The sequence below is a fragment of the Hylobates moloch genome, unplaced genomic scaffold (genome assembly GCF_009828535.3).
Source record: "Hylobates moloch isolate HMO894 unplaced genomic scaffold, HMol_V3 SCAFFOLD_3, whole genome shotgun sequence".
In the NCBI taxonomy this organism is placed as follows: Eukaryota; Metazoa; Chordata; class Mammalia; order Primates; family Hylobatidae; genus Hylobates; species Hylobates moloch.
The window spans coordinates 16,502,383-16,519,261 of NW_026652278.1; the positions used below are offsets into that span (position 1 = coordinate 16,502,383).

Here is a 16,879-nt window from a genome sequence, read left to right on the forward strand (position 1 = left end):
GGTTAATTAAGCTTAAATGAAGCAAAAGTAATCTCTCTTTGTGTTATGTGAGCCCAGTGCTTTTTGCCTAACTTTGTTGGGTTTCACATTTGGGTGTCCTTTAATTTTTTTTTTTTAAGCCAAACAAATAGCAATAAGTAATGTCTACATTTAGGGTTGAGATTCTGAGAGTTTTCATTTAACTAGAAATATGGGTGGAAGGAATTGGCATTTTTCTTTCTTGATCTTCAAAATATAACTCAAGTTCTAAATCACTTTGTACCTATAAATCTCAATTTACATGCACCAGCTATCAAAAAATCTAAAAAATACTATTTTTCAAGCATTGGTAACATATCAAGTAAAATTTTATTTTTCCTCTAATGCTTCTGATAGCCTATGATTCAGGAAGTAATTTATTAGCATCTGCTTTATAACCATATAGTACATAAATCTTACTGCTACACTTTTCTGCCTGAGAGTTACTTACAAAATAGCAGTAACTACTTTGTAGCTAATAGAGACAAATGTTGCAGTACTTAGCCAAGTTGCCACATCACTATTCCAGTCATAAGATCAATTTAAGATTTATTTTTCTTTTATTTTTTGTTAATTTTTCTTACTAGAGCCATGTGTTATACCCTGCCAAGAAAAAGAAGTCATGCTGTCACTCCTCTTTATTTATGAAATATTCTTTTGTTTAAATTAGCAGATATGTCTATGGATACATATATAGTTGCATAGAAAATAGACACGTAAAAAAATCTAAATAGCTCTCTTAAAAGGTACATAATAAAATGTATGTATGTGAAATGAATGTTTTTTGTTGTGTTCTTGTTTCTTTCTACGTTCAAATATTAGCTCAGATTTAATCAGGGCAGCTTCTCGAAAACCTTTTTTCAGTGATAGCTAAAGGTCTGGCTAGCCAAAGAATTGAAGTATTCTTAATCATGGGACGATGCGTGGGCTCCTGGAATAGCTGACTAATCTTTGAATGCTGAGATTTTTTTTCCCCCTCGTTCCTAGTTTCTCACATGGTCATAGAGGAAGTTAATTTCATGCAGAACCATCTTGAAATAGAGAAGACTTGTCGAGAAAGTGCTGAAGCTTTGGCAACAAAGGTGAGACTTCAAATGAAGGAATTTTACCTGAGCTTTTAAATTTCAACTTGCTTTTCTAAGCAGTGGCTTCTGTCCGGTTTTGCTTTTCTACTTCTCTGATCGATTATCTACTCTGATGATGAGGGAAATGTTAAAAGGCCTCAGAATCCTGGAATATGATTATGTAAATATTCGCCTTAATGCAAAGGTTATTCCAATTGTAAAAGGAGCATTTGTATGTGAGTATTTCAGCATTTGTGCTTTTTGCCTGTGAAAATGTGGAAAAAATGGTCCCAGAGTAGTGTTAAAGGGGACTTTGCAAATGTCCATGCATTTGGTTAAAATGCTAACCAAGTTTAAAACTAACCTGGTGTGACATAAAAGAGCAGTGAATGTCTCATATTTGAATCAGATGAAAAAGTCACCCTGAAGCCGTGCATTTCAGGTGATTATTTATGAAAGCAAAGCGAGGGCATGCTAAAAGTGACCTCCAGTGTTCCACTGATTGCCTCTTGCTGATGAATTTACCAAGTGTGTAATTTTCTACATTCTATCTCATCAGAAGTACATTATTATTAAAGAATGTTTTTTATCTCTGTCTTATGTATTTTGGGTTGGGTAAAATGCATCTGAACCACTTCATCAGAAAGTGGATTACAGCAATTTTCAACCAAATTTCATTAGTAATACTGGTTGTGTTTCTTTTCCCTCCCCTCCATCACCCACCTCCGAAAATTTCTTTGGATGTGACTGAAATCCTACTCCCAATAAATACATAAATAAATATAATTTGTATGCATTAACAGTGTGCTTGATAGAGGTATTTGCTTAATTGTTTGCATAACAACACTATATTAGAATTCGTAAGATATTTAATCAGGACCTAACTAAGAATATAAATTTGGGTATGTAACTTCTCTCCTGTTATTCCTCTGAAGAATACATAGCAATACACTTTAAAAACACTTTTTAAAAAATGATAACATGGGTATTCTCACATCATTTTTACTCTGCGGCACAGTCCTAGAGTTCACTAGTCCGTAATGTTGTGTGAATTCTGTTTTCGTTTTTTGAATGTCTTTTTTTGGAATAAGTAGAGAAAAAGTACATTTGGAGCCTGCCAGCTGCTCTGAATCTTCTAGTGTCTAAGGATACACTCTCTATTTTTTCTTGTTATTAACAAGTATCCCTGTTGTCATAGCACATCCAGAGTGAGGATACTGGCTACCTTTCGGGATTGGCAGAGTTTATGGAAGACACTGGTTTGTGGGGCAGTATATACAGGTTTTGTTCCTGGTTATGTCATTTTGGGCATATGTGATTTTGGACAAGTTAATTTTGTTCTCTGGACTGTAGTATCTCATCTTAAATGACATGATGGACTAGAGTTAGGACTGGAGTTAATAATTTATTTGCATGTGGCCCCTTTTGAAAAATTACTTTATTCTGTCTCCCCTTTTATTTAATAGGTGTTTTTGGGCAAGAGAACTCACCTCTCTGAGCTACAGTTGTCTTGCTCTAAATGCCAGGATGGACCACGGTTGGCTTCATCATCATACCCCAGATCCACTGGCTCTAGATGTGTGGCCCAGGCATGTGCATGTAGAAAAGCTGCCTGGTGACTATTATATTCATTGCTTGTTATGAACCAGTGTTACCTAATCTCTAAGTTCATTTTTACAATTAAGTCTTAATAACAGGGTCCTTACCTAACACTGTTTGTTGCCTGTTCTTTAAAAACCCTTTTTTAAAATGAACATATAGTTTATTTTTGAAGATATAGTATGAACTCCTGGGGCCTAGAACAAAAATTTAAAAAATGGATTAAATCAAATACTATAAATGTGCTTGTTTGTTGTGAAAGACTGCTTTGAATGCAAAATGTGGAAACTTCATTATATGTGTGACTTCATTCTGATTTAAGTATCAATTGTCATTTTTGAAAGTAGGCTTTCAAAAATGCTCATTTTTTTTCCTGAGAGCAAAATTTCTATAAATTCTTATTTTTCTAAATTTTTGCCATCAAATTAATGACAAATGGAATGTTTAATTCTGATGATGCAGCTTGACCTTGTAATTTTCTTTTTTTTCTTTTTGAAATGGAGTCCTGCTGTGTTGTCCAGGCTGGAGTGCAGTGATGCCATCTTGGCTCACTGCAACCTCCACCTCCCAGATTGAAGCAATTCTCCTGCCTCAGTCTCCCGAGTAGCTGGGATTACAGGCACGTGCCACCACGCCCAGTTAATTTCTGTGTTTTTAGTAGAGATGGTGTTTCACTGTGTTGACCAGGCTGGTCTCAAACTCCTGACCTCAGGTGAGCTGCCTGCCTTAGCCTCCTAAAGTGCTGGGATTACAGGCGTGAGCCACTGCGCCCAGTTCCTCATATTTTCTTAGAAGCAAGTATGGATACTTTGCTTTGCTAAAATGTGTAGATTAAACTGATAAATGTAGACCAGTTATTTAAGTCATATGATCCAAAGCCATTAAACTTGCTTGTTTTGTACCTTTAAATAGCCACTAAACTGGACAATATAAAAACCCTATTTACATTGGAATATAACAGTAGTTTCTGTTACTGTAGGGTTATAAAAGATATATTTTTGGCTGGGCGTGGTGGCTCACGCCTGTAATCCCAGCACTTTGGGAGGCCAAGGCGAGCAGATCACCTGAGGTCAGGAGATCAAGACCATCCTGGCAAACACAGTGAAACCCCGTCTCTACTAAAAGTACAAAAATTAGCTGGGCGTGGTGGCGCATGCCTGTAATCCCAGTTATTCGGGAGGCTGAGGCAGGAGAATCGCTTGAACCAGGGAGTCAGAGGTTGCAGTGAGTCGAGATCACACAGCTCTACTCCAGCCTGGTGACAGAGGGAGACTCCATCTCAAAAAAAAAAAAAAAGTAAAAAGATATATTTTTGCCTTAGACATAGAGGGGTTTCAAACAACAAGTAGCATGCCATTAACCTGTAGCTTGATGAATAGCTACAATGAAATTACTTAGCCAAAATTTGTGAATTCAGGATTCTCAAAAATGTGCAAATAGTATGCACATAAGACCTCATGTCTAGGTTGGGTGTGGTGGCTCACTCTTGTAATCCCAGTGCTTTGGAAGGACAAGGTGGGAGGGTCACTTGAGCTCAGGAGTTTGAGAGTTTGAGGCTGTGGTGAGCTATGATCATACCACTGCACTCTAACCTGGGTGACAGAGCAAGAACCCATCTCCAAAAAAAAAAAACAAAAAAAAAAACAAAAAAAACCCTCATATATATAAATGTTACATTTCTTCTTTCAAAATGTGAAAATGGGGTTTCAGAGAAGGATTATGAAATTTTCTGATTGGCTTTTTTTTCTTGAGCTGATGACTTTGTTAAATAGAGTAATTGTATTGCAGACAAACTGGTGCATTTTGGTGCCTGGTTTGACAGGGGCATTAAACCCTTTTGAGGGCAGAACTGTGTTAGCTATGATGTTGCTAAGGTATTATTGTAGTGGTTGTCTAAGAAGTAATATATTAAGCACTAGATGACAGAAACTAGTAGATTCTTGAGTATCCTGGAGGAAGGAGAAAATGCATAAATGAATACTTTGATTGAAGAAAACTAGCTGATAAATGATTTCCAAAGGATAATTAGACACAAACTAAACCTCTTCTTACTATTAATAACTAACACTGAAGTTTTATTATGTGGCAGTTACTATATTAAATACTTTATAGATAATGTCTCATTTAATCATCCTATTGTGGGATAGAGACTATCTTAATTCTTAGTTTACTGATGAGAAAACTGAAACATAAGGATTAGGTTAGCTGTAGAGGCAGAGATGGAATTTTATTGCAGAGCTGGGTTGTATAATAAACCAACGCATTTCTTTACATCAATGATTCTTGGTGTTGATGTACATTAAAATCATCTGGGAAACTGAAAAGGGCTATGCTGGGCTCCACTGCCAGAGATTTGGGTATGGTATAGAGCCTAAGCATTGGGGTTTTTAAAAAGCTCTCCAGAGATTCTGATGGACAGAGTTGAGAACCATTAGTTTAAATATTAGGATACAGAACCAGAAATTAAGTCTTAAATGTCTTCACTTTTTCCTTAAATTGATGTTTTCTTCTGACATTCCTAAAAGATGGGATAGTTTGAGAATTGACACGTGAGGGTCCTTGAGCTTCGAGGGCCATGCTGTAGCATTCATGGTTTAAAGAACCCACAACAGTTTTACCTGAATTTTCCATCTTAAGGAAGAGGTGTTGGGAAATTATGGGCCTCATCTTTTATCTTGATCTCCTAATGTAACGTGTGGAGACAGAAGCTAGAGTTGGAGACTGGGACTGAGGATATAGGGTTGTATCTGATTCCCTGAATAGAGCTTGCCAGTCTTCCAGGAAGAATCCATGGAAGAGTTCATAGCCATTTCTTAGAGATTCTTCCTGATTCTCCAAAGAGGTCAGACAAACCTCTCGTGCTCCAGACCGTGCCACTTTAGGTTCCATATTATTGGGGTAGAAATCAGATCTCCAAGATTGAAGTGGGCTGGGCTTTCTCTGTGAGAAACCCTGAGGAACCCTAATTATGATCACAAATGAAAGAGCAAAGTCAGACCAGTACCATGCTAAATATCTTGTTCTAGTGTCAGGTTTACAGTGAGGAAAGGTAGTTACCTTTCTAATGAACTATGTTCATTTGTTTCCAGTATCAATTATTAAATTCAGAGCATGTCTTCGTGGTCAAGGGCTCTAGTAAATGAAATGTGTTTGCATTTCTATAACTGACATTTTATACTGGGGAAAATAATCTACTGAATACTTTGATGTGCGCAAATTAAGGAAAACTGTTTATCTTTTAGTCTTGGGAGAAAACATAAGCAAAACCGTATTGTACTTCTGTGGACATTGGACCATCCTTAGTCTTTGTGTGTGCTTTGTCCTAAATTTTCTTGTACATAAACACATTAGCTAAAGGTGATAACAGTTGAATAACCAAAGTTAAAAAACCAACTCATTTCCATGTCCGAGAATAAAAAATACATTAACAAATTAGGATTCCTTTTTTTTTTTTTTTTTTGCTATGAACTAGAACTCTTTTAATAGAGATAGTAGAAACAACATCTTGAACTAGTTTAAACAAGAAAAGAAAATAATGTAGGATCTGTTAGAAATATCAGAGGCTTCCATAGAATCTCTGAGACAGGAGCAGTTTAGGAATGGACTGGAGTCTGGGGCTTGAGTCTGGTGGGAAACCCTTTCTCCATTGCCTTTCTCTACACATCAGCTTCAGTTTTAGCTTTTCTAAAACCTACCTTCCTCTTTTCCTTGATTCTGTAGTGGAATGTGGTTACCAGCAGCTCCTGTCCAGACACATGGAAAGAAACTCATTGCTCTGTTCCAGCCTCCAAATTTCTAGCGAGGGGATCTCATTGGTCACACTTGGGTCATGTGTTTAATCCCTGGACTAATTCGTTGTGGCCAAAGGGATGGAGTATGCTTGGGAGAGCATGGCACTCCCATTGAAATCATGGTAACGATGGAAAGTGGTAATGTCCAGAAAAGAGGAGATGTTAGGCAAACAGACAATTAAAAGGTGTTCACAGCACCGCAGCAAGCAGAAGATTTGCTTGAAATAAAGCACCTTTTTAAAGACTACTAATGACTATAAATAAAAATTTTATTTGATCTGTACTGGTGTTTTATCTTAGTTCCTTATATTTCTCATCAGTTACAACTAGCATTTCCACTTGCTGCTGGCTGTAATCCAGGCATCAGGTCTTGGTTAAAGAAATAAATTTAATATAAAACCTTATTTAATGAATCTGCTAATTGTTATGTCCTGCTGTGAGTGTTGATGAATAGGTAAGAAAAATATATACTTAATTTGTCTATTGTTTTAAAATCCAAGATACTCATTTGGCTGCTGTTAAAATAACTGTTTTTATATTTTGTCTTAGCTAAATAAAGAAAATAAAACATTGAAAAGAATCAGCATGTTGTACATGGCCAAGCTGGGACCAGATGTAATAACTGAAGAGATAAACATTGATGATGAAGATTCAACTACAGACACAGACGGTGCCGCTGAGACTTGTGTCTCAGTACAGTGTCAGAAGCAAATTAAAGGTAGAACTCTTTGCTTAATTATTGAGCATATTTTTTACCCCATTAGGATAGTGCTTCTGAACCCTGACTGCACATTAGAATCATGTGGGAAGCTTTAAAAATACTGATGCCTAGGCAGGTCGTGGTGGCTCATGCCTGTAATCCCAGCACTTTGGGAGGCCAAGGCGGGTGGATCACCTGAGGTCAGGAGCTGGGGACCAACTTGGCCAACCTGGTGAAACCCGGTCTCTACTAAAATATACAAAAATTAGCTGGGTGTGGTGGCAGGTGCCTGTAATCCCAGCTACTTGGGAGGCTGAGACAGGAGAATCACTTGAACCCAGGAGGCGGAGGTTGCAGTGAGCCGAGATCGCGCCGTTGCACTCCAGCCTGGGCGACAGAGTGAGACTCTATCTCAAAAAAAAAACAAAAAAAAAAAAACAAAGAAAGAAACTGATGCCTGGGTCCTACCCTATCCAAAATTTTGCTACACCATACGCCAATCAAATCAGAATTTTGGATGGGGTAGGACCTAGGCATCAGTATTTTGAAAGCTTCCCACATCATTTATTTATATCTCCAAATCACCATAGGGTATATAACAATTGTGCTTTATGAGTTACTTTCTTGTTTGGAATTAGGCACTTTTGAAAGTGTTGTCTCAATGGAAACAGCCAGTTATACCATAACCTTAAGGATATGTACTATATGTCAAGACATTTTTGTTAAATGAAAGAAAGAATGAATAAAAATATATTTAGCCAACACCCCTTTTTGTTGGTTAACAAGTAGTGTTATAAGGCAAGATCATATGATACATCTACTAAATGCACATGCATTTTATTCATATACATGTTTATTTAAAGATGTAGGAAAGCAGTTCTGGCTCAATAACTATTGGAACATTTTAATTTAGTACACAGGTCAAAAGCAGTATTCATTTATTTGTTTGGTAGATAAAATTTCAACTGGAAGTATTAAGAATAAAGGATGTTACAGACACCATCTTTACCGACTCTTCAACCCCTCAAGCTAACACAAAATAGAATTCATGTTGGTAGGGAGGGAGAAGAAGTTTAAAGGAGTTCCCTTTGTTCATTATTCTCCTTTCTGTTTGAGCTTGAACAATATGGTTTCATGTTCTTCTTTCTGGATTAGCCAGCAAATGGAGAAAGTGATTTAGAAATAAGTCTCTGAGAACTTCTCCAAGCTGAGTTTATGTAAAAAGTTTGATTTAATTTACAAATAACCACATAACATATTTTTTATTGCACTTGGAAAACAGTAAGAAATTAAAGACAATTAAAACCTAAGTGACAAAACAGTAGGCCGGAATATAAATTTCAGTAGTTTGTGCTAATCTATGTGTATTTTCAAACATTTGAGTGACAGAAGTAACTAACACCAGAAGCCTTTGCGCTTATAGTTGATAATACTCTCATTCTAGTAACACACTTTTCATTGAATCCTAATAATAAAACTATGAAATACATTTAAAAACAAAACACCCATGACTCTAGAGAGAAAATTACTAGAATTAACCCTTCTTTCAAATAGTTATATTTTGAATCAGTTCAAATAATGTCTAAGGACTATAAATTGGCAGCAAGACAGGATCTTTTACTTCTAATCAAAATATCCAAATTATTAATGCCCAATTGTTTATTTATATTGTATTGTGATAACAGCCCGTGGCATTATGAAATAAAAAAGAAATTAGTACTACACCTTAATTTGTTTTGCTGAAAACTTAAAAAATTTTACTTCCAAAATACTAGATAGTTTTCTAGAATGTGGTTTTGATAGAATGCAAAGAAAACATGATCTGGTACATTTAATGTAGTGAGGTTGCCTGATATAAAATTGTAAATGTCCATGGCTACATGGGGGAGGGCCACACAAATGAGATTCTCATTGTCCTTTGAAAGTGTTAAATAATCTTGACCATAAGCTGCACATGGACTGGCATTTTCAATTCTTTTGACCAGATTGATTTCTTATTTTAAAAATAAGTTTATATATATTTTTTTCTTTAAAAATGCAGAACTTCGAGATCAAATTGTATCTGTTCAGGAGGAAAAGAAGATATTAGCCATTGAGCTTGAAAATCTCAAGAGCAAACTCGTAGAAGTAATTGAAGAAGTATGTATCTCAGGCCTGAAAGGCAAGGGCTTTAGCATTTTCAAGGTGTTTGGGGATTTGCTAAGTTAAGAACTCAATATTATAAGCCAATTTCTAACATGAGAACCAGGTACCAATTTTAATCTTCTCTCCTCAATTTCAGACATAAAAAAAGGTAGAGGAAATAAGATCATGAAGATTCATGTACCCACTACCTAGCTTAATAAATAAAACTCTGAAATAGCATGGACATGCTTCCTGTTGTTCCCCCAGTTTTTGCTATGTAAGGCAAATTTGTAAGAATAGTAGCTACTATTTCAAGCCATATATTTTATTGCTGCCGGTAGAGAAAGAAGAGCATGTTTTGCTTTTCCAGTGAATGACTAGTTCAATTGGGAAGCACTGTCCCTCTGTGCATCTCCGACATAGGCATTTATGATAGGTGGTAGGATGGGTTCAAGTGGTTGTTTACAAAATCTTTCTTTTCTGGTGTTTTGTTTTGTTTGAGACAAGACCTAACTCTGTCACACTCAGACTGGAGTGCAGTGGCATGATCAGAGCTCACTGCAGCCTCAATTTCCCAGGCTCAAATGATCCTCCTGCCTCAGCCTCCCAAATAGCTGAGAGTACAGGCATGCGTCACCACGCCTGCCTGATTTTTTAAAATTTTTATAGAGATGTGGGTTCCTGTATTTCCCAGGCTTACCTTGAACTCCTGGACTTGAATGATCTTCCCACCTTGGCCTCCCAAAGTGCTGGGACCACCAATGCAAGCCACTGCACCTGACCTCTTTTTCCTTTTGAACTGTCTTAAGAACAAGACCCTCACAATTGCCTTTTATTTGCACGAGGCTTCAAGGATTTGCCTTCACAGTCTTCATTCTTGATTTAATTTGTATCAGTGGTTCTTAGATTCTGTAGCCCAGCGCTTCCCAACTGATGTGCCACTGCACCTTGATAAAGTGGCTTATGAGCATGCCAATGTTTTGATCATGTCAGTGGGCAGCCTCATCCAATTACCTCAGTTTGCATACACATATTGTCATTTTCTTGGAGGCCATGATGTAAAAAAGGTTGGGAAGCAGTGTCTGCCAACTTCCCAGTCTGACCTCCTTTTATTATTGTGGCAAAACATTGTAATGAATGGGAAGAAGGAAGATGATATTTTGGAAAGGACCTTACTGTTGGACAATGTGTACCAGTTACTAATTTAAACCAAAACCAAAAATAAAGCCTACACTAAAAGAACCAGTTAATAGATTATCTGGAGGTGCTGATGGATTCAGTGCCACTTTCAGGACCATTATCTTTGTTTCTTGGTGTGCTCTGTTCCTCATTTGTGATTATTTACTGATGATTCTCTCCCTTCCCACTTAGAGGTGTTATTGGAAGACAATTCAACAATTATTTTTATTTTGGCTATTTCAGACATCTGAAAAGGCATAATGAACAAAATAATGGGGCTGAGTTCAGTGGCTCACGCCTGTAATCCTAGCACTTTGGGAGGCCGAGGCAGGAGGATCACTTGAGCCCAGGAGTTGGAGACCAGCAAGACCTCCTAGCATGACCTCGTCTCTCAAAAAAATTTTAAAAAATATTAGCCAGGCATGGTGGCATATGCCTGTAGTCCCAGCTACTCAGAGGGCTGAGGTGGGAGGATTACTTGAGCCCAGGAGTTCGAGGCTGCAATGAGCTATGATTGTACTACCACCCTCCAGCCTGAGTGACAGACTGAGACCCTGTCTCTAAAAAAATTATTTTTAATGAACATCCATATACCTACTACCCAACTTAATTCACAGAATATTAGCATAGTGATGAAAGCCCTGGTGTAACTTTCTAGTTGCATACTCCTTGCTCCCTGCCCAGTTTCCCTAAACAACCATTATTCTGAACTTGGTGTTTATCATGTCAGTGCATATATTTACATGTTCGCTACAATGCATAGTATTTTTAGTGTTTTTAAATATTATAAACATGCCTGCTTTCTAAATTCAATGTATTTGAGATTTATCTTCTACCTTCATATATGTAGCTTTACTTTATGTTCTTTTTTTAAAAAAAAAAAAACTTTTCTATAGTATTCTCTTTCGTTGATAGACATCAAAAGTTATTTCAGAAATTTAAATTTTTGTGGGAGTATTTATATGTATTTTATTTAAGCCAAGAGTCATCAAAGTTCAAAGTCTTATTTTAAAAGTTCATGTTCGTCTTACTTAAGTCAAAAATAATCAACATTTATTTATTTATTTATTTTTTATTTTTTTAAATTATTATACTTTAAGTCCTAGGGTACATGTGCACAATGTGCAGGTTTGTTACATATGTATACATGTGCCATGTTGGTGTGCTGCACCCATTAACTCGTCATTTACATTAGGTATATCTCCTAATGCTAGTCAACATTTAAAATGAATACCAAAATTGAGTATCAGATCTGGACTAAATGATTCTTGTATTTTCTGGGTGATCTTTAGTTGGATTTTTGCATTAAAATATGAATCATGGCTGGGTATGGTGGCTCACACCTGTAATCCCAGCACTTCGGGAGGCTGAAGCAGGAGGATTGCTTGAGCCCAGGAGTTCAAGACCAGCCTAGGCAACATAGGAGACCCCATCTCTATATTCTTTTTCTTTTAAATTAAAAAAATATGTATCATTTACATTGGATGGCTAGCATACTGTCATGCTTAGGTGCCAATGCCAACTGGAATATACAAATAAGTTCTGTACCAGGTATACATCCTAACTTAAATAGCTATCCTTGAAGCTTTAAAGAAGAGCTTTAATAAAAAGTCTTAACACATTGAAACCAATGTCTGCTTTAAATTGTAACTTCATGTTGAAAGTGAAGCAGCAATTGAGTATCACACATTGCCATATGTCCTGTTTTACAATTTTTGATGTTTTCTCCCCTCAAAATTTCACATTTTTAGGTAAATAAAGTTAAACAAGAAAAGGCTGTTTTAAATTCAGAAGTTCTCGAACAGAGAAAAGTCTTAGAAAAATGCAATAGAGGTAAGTCTGTCCAGTCTTTTTTTCTCAAATACATATGCGGTTTGTTCTGTTTGCATATATTGTGTGTCATTTTACACCTGTGCCTAAGTATGACTGTAAATAAAATCTTCTCCTATGTTGTGATTTTCTAGCATTGTGTCTCTCCCATTCCTATTGTTTTATTACCCAACTTAGAGTCTGGGGACATCTAAAAGTGATTTCACTTGAGGAACAAGGAACCTACTCATTTTGAAACTTCAAACCGAAATACTACTTCTGTCTTACATATATCCAGGGATCATGGCCATTTTAGCTCTCTCTTCAGCATTTATATATTTGGTAGGTTATTTAGTAAATCTCAATCCAGAAGAGGTTAGGCTGTCTACATGAAACGTGTAACATTATGTGATGAAATTTTAAATTAAGAGGATGTGGAAAATAGGACAAAGGAAAGTAAGAGTTACATTGATATACAAAGTGCATACTTGTTCTGAGGTCTTGCACATTTCCTGCCTGTATGTTTGAAATCTGGTTCTGAGCTGTCTGACAGTCAGTGCAATAAGAGATTGATGATCATTTAAATGAATCCCATGAAAATGAACCTAATCATCAGGAAAAGCAGACCTGCTCTCCTGGTGAGAGGGAAATGTCTCCAGTGGCTATATCCAGAGAAAACTTTGTGTACTTTGGTCAACAGTGACTTTATCCACCTAGTTATAAAACACAGCATCAGCTCTCATGGGAGCTGTTTCATGTATCTCCCAGTTTAAGACAAGGAAGTGATGCCAAAGTGTGGTTCTGCAAAAGTAATTCTGGGAGTGGTAGGAAGAACTTAATATACTTTCTGTTCTCTCTTTTTCCCTCAGTCACTCTCTTTCCTTGTTTAGAAGCTGCAACACTAACAGGAAACCTTTGCTACCCAGGGCCTTCCCTATTGTTATTGGTGGTAGCTGTAAATCTTTTTGTCATTCATCAACTGGGATTTTTTTTTTGTTAATAAAGGACCTTGTAGTTAAATGTGGGCAATGTGCTGGATTGTAACATTTCTTCAAGTCTTTCTGTATTTAAAGATAGAAATGGTGTAGAATTTTCAGTCTTGATTCACTGTGCTAGGAAAAGCGTTCTGCAAGGATTAATCATGTAGATCTTGCCTTCAGAGAGCCCCCTGTCTAGGAAGAGAGAGAAATTATATAAATAAATACCTGACTAGGACCAACCTGATTTCTTTCAGATTCCAAGTCAGAAGGTCCAGGACACGTGAAAATTCCCTTTTTGTTATAGTGTTCTGGACATAGAAAAGAGAGTCAATTATCTTGCCAGGGCTTCAGATAGTCATAGTGTTCTTTGTTTTCTTCATGAAATTTCTTGTTTAAATAGGCTTGAAAATCATTTAGCTCTCAGGGACCTATAATTCACACCAAAAATCACCACTCTTATTGCTTTACTTACTAGTCTTTCATCTGAAGAGGCTGTAGATTTACAGAGTACAGAGTTTGAAATTCTATGTCATTACACAGCAAACCAGTCCTTAGCCAGTTAGGATTGAAGTGCCCTCGTGGAACAGTGTGTGAAGGCAGCTGTTAAGAGAGCCTTTTGAAAGATTTTGTTGGTATGACTCAGCTCAGGGTGGAGGTGACTCACCAGAAGTGGATGGACAGTGTGCTGTCTGCCCAGCTTGTGCCTAATATCTAATGGTGTCATCACACCCTCTGTCCTGTCATTATCACTATTTAACAAAATAGGCCACTGAATGTTGAAAATAGCAAAGAATTTATATTACTTTTATTTGACAGGACCTTTTGAAGCTTTCAGTCTTGCAGTAACTCCTTGGTACAATCCTCTGATTCTTTGGTTCTGAATGCATTTAAGGCTGTTTCTGTCCTTTGTAAATATGGAGAACACTTATAAATAACTTATATGTCCAGGCGCAGGGGCTCACACCTGTAATCCCAGCACTTTGGGAGGCTGAGGCAGGCGGAGATCAGGAGTTTGAGACCAGCCTGGCCAACATGGTAAAACCTCATCTCTACTGAAATACAAAAATTAGCCAGATATGGTGGCACGCACCTGTCTGTAATCCCAGCTACTCAGGAGGCTGAGGCAGGAGAATCACTTGAACCTAGGAGGTGGAGGTTGCAGTGAACCAAGATTGCACCACTGCATTCCAGCCTGGGTGACAGACATAGTGAGACTCCATCTCTCAAAAAATAAATAAATAAATAAAACATATATATATTATATATATATAAATTATTTTATATCTATTATATATAAAAATTATTTTATATCTATTATATATAAATTATTTTTATATATTATTTTTATATAAAATATTTACATTTTATACATATGTATATACATAGACATAATTTATACATTTATTTACATTTAATATTATATATAATACATATATCTTTATACATAAAAATGTATATATTCAGGTAGTATACTTTTTTTGGTGGAAAATTTAGATTCATGTAAGGAAAGAAAAAAATCTCAACCTTTACAATCCAGAGATAAGCACTAGTAACATTGTAGTGTATATTCTTCCAATTTTAAAAAAACCTCTCTCTCTATATATATATATTAAATTTTTTGTTAAATATGTTATATATATGGAAGACAGAGGAAATACCAGTAAAAGGAATCTCTTTATACTTGCTGGTACCTTACAAACCCATGAACATCCCTCTCTACTCTTACCCCTCCCTTGAATTTTTATTATTTCCTTTTATTTGTAGTTTTGCCAAATGTGTATATATCCCTAAACAACATTGTGTAATTTTGCATAATTTTGAACTCTATATAAATGGAATCATTTTTCCTATAACCTTCTGCAACTGTTTGTGTTTGTGAGATTCATGCATGTGGACAGGCATAACTGTGTTATGTTTGTTTTTGCTGCTATATACTATTCCATTAGATGACTACACTAAAATTATTTTAAGTAGTATCCTATTGGTAGACTTTGGGCTGTTTCCATATTTCTGCTATTCTGAGTCATGCTGTTATAAAAAATGTTAGACATGTCATTGGGGGCACATATCCAAGAGTTTCTCTAAGACACATGCCAAATGTAAAATTTTATCTTCAATTTTTTTTTCACTGCGTACCAAATTGAATAAAACCATGCTTTAAAATTTTTACCAGTTGCCTCTTGGGTGGGTGTAAGAAGTGCTTTTACTCTCCATTTCCCTAATTCCTAATGAAGATGAGCATCTTTCCACATGTTCATTGGCCTTTTGTATATTTTCTATTCTGTGAAATGGCCGTTGACATGCTTTATCTGTGGCTTTTAAAGAACAAAAATGAATTCACTTTGCACTAATTTTTGCAATCTATTTTTAAAAATACATCACAGGTGTCTTTCCATTTACTAAGTATGCTTCCACAATATAATTTTGATGGCAGAATAATATTTCTGGTACTACAATTTACTCATTCTTCAGTGTTAGAATATTATGTCATTTCACTTTTATCAGCAATGAGGTAGAGAGCATCCTTGCAACCAAATGTCTGTATATGCTCATGTGTTACAGTCTTAGCATATGCATTCCTAGAAGTGGGATTATTCAAAGTGTCTGAATAGTTTTAGATTTTTGATTCACGTTGCCAAGTTGCTCTCCAAAAAGGTTTTATCAGTTTATATGCCAACCAGGAATGCATGAGGGTACCTGTATGCTAGTATGAAGAATCTTTTCAACACTGTTTTTCATCCATATTCCTGATTATTTGTGTGACTTATTGTCTGGGTTTTTTTTCCTTTATCTTCTTAAGTGTCCATGTTAGCTGTAGAAGAGTATGAGGAGATGCAAGTAAACCTGGAGCTGGAGAAGGACCTTCGAAAGAAAGCAGAGTCATTTGCACAAGAGGTGGGTATCTTGTAAAAATCTTATTTTTTTCTTGAGACAGAGTCTCGCTCTGTCACCAGGCTGGAGTGCAGTGGCACAGTCTCGGCTCACTGCAACCTCCGACTCCCTGATTCAAGCGATTCTTGTGCCTCAGCCTCCCGAGTAGCTGGGATTACAGGCACATGCCACCGTACCCAGCTGATTTTTGTATTTTTAGTAGAGATGGGGTTTCACCATATTGGCCAGGATGGTCTTGATCTCCTGATCTCGTGATCTGCTCGCCTTGGCCTCCCAAAGTGCTAGGAGATTACAGGCGTGAGCCACCGTGCCCAGCCGTAAAAACCTTTTGAATTTTTATTTTGTAAGGGACCTTGCAGATGACATATCAGACAAATTCTTGAGGTTGAATAAGAACTTACCAGTTTGAATTAAGGATCTGCTGGTTTAGGGAGGCAGATATAGAATAGTATCAAGTTCATTGTCAAAAGATCTGGGCTCAAATTTTGGCCATGTCAGTTACTAGTTGTATGACCTCTGAGCGATTCTTCAGCCTCTCAGGGCTTCACTTTTACCATCTGTAAAATGGACAATAATACAGACCTGACCAAGTGGATTTTAATGGCAACATTTAAAAAAAGTGTTGTATAAACTATAAAATGCTATGTAAGGGAAAGGAATCGCATTTGGAGATAACCCATGACTTGTGATGGAAAGTCCAACTTGGGTACAAGATGCCTGTAC

At 36.6% G+C, this 16,879-nt stretch overlaps 1 protein-coding gene across 4 annotated transcripts in view; it reads left to right on the forward strand.

Annotated features, from left to right (window-relative positions):
• SHTN1 (shootin 1) overlaps positions 1-16,879 on the forward strand; it is a 123,594-nt gene that overhangs the window by 43,727 nt on the left and 62,988 nt on the right. For all 4 annotated transcript variants that reach the window (XM_032176815.2, XM_058435975.1, XM_032176841.2 and 1 more), the window contains 5 exons: positions 1,006-1,100; positions 7,022-7,190; positions 9,214-9,311; positions 12,227-12,308; positions 16,065-16,159. In XM_032176815.2, coding sequence (XP_032032706.1) covers positions 1,006-1,100; positions 7,022-7,190; positions 9,214-9,311; positions 12,227-12,308; positions 16,065-16,159 — 539 coding nt within the window. The remainder of the gene's footprint in view (positions 1-1,005; positions 1,101-7,021; positions 7,191-9,213; positions 9,312-12,226; positions 12,309-16,064; positions 16,160-16,879) is intronic.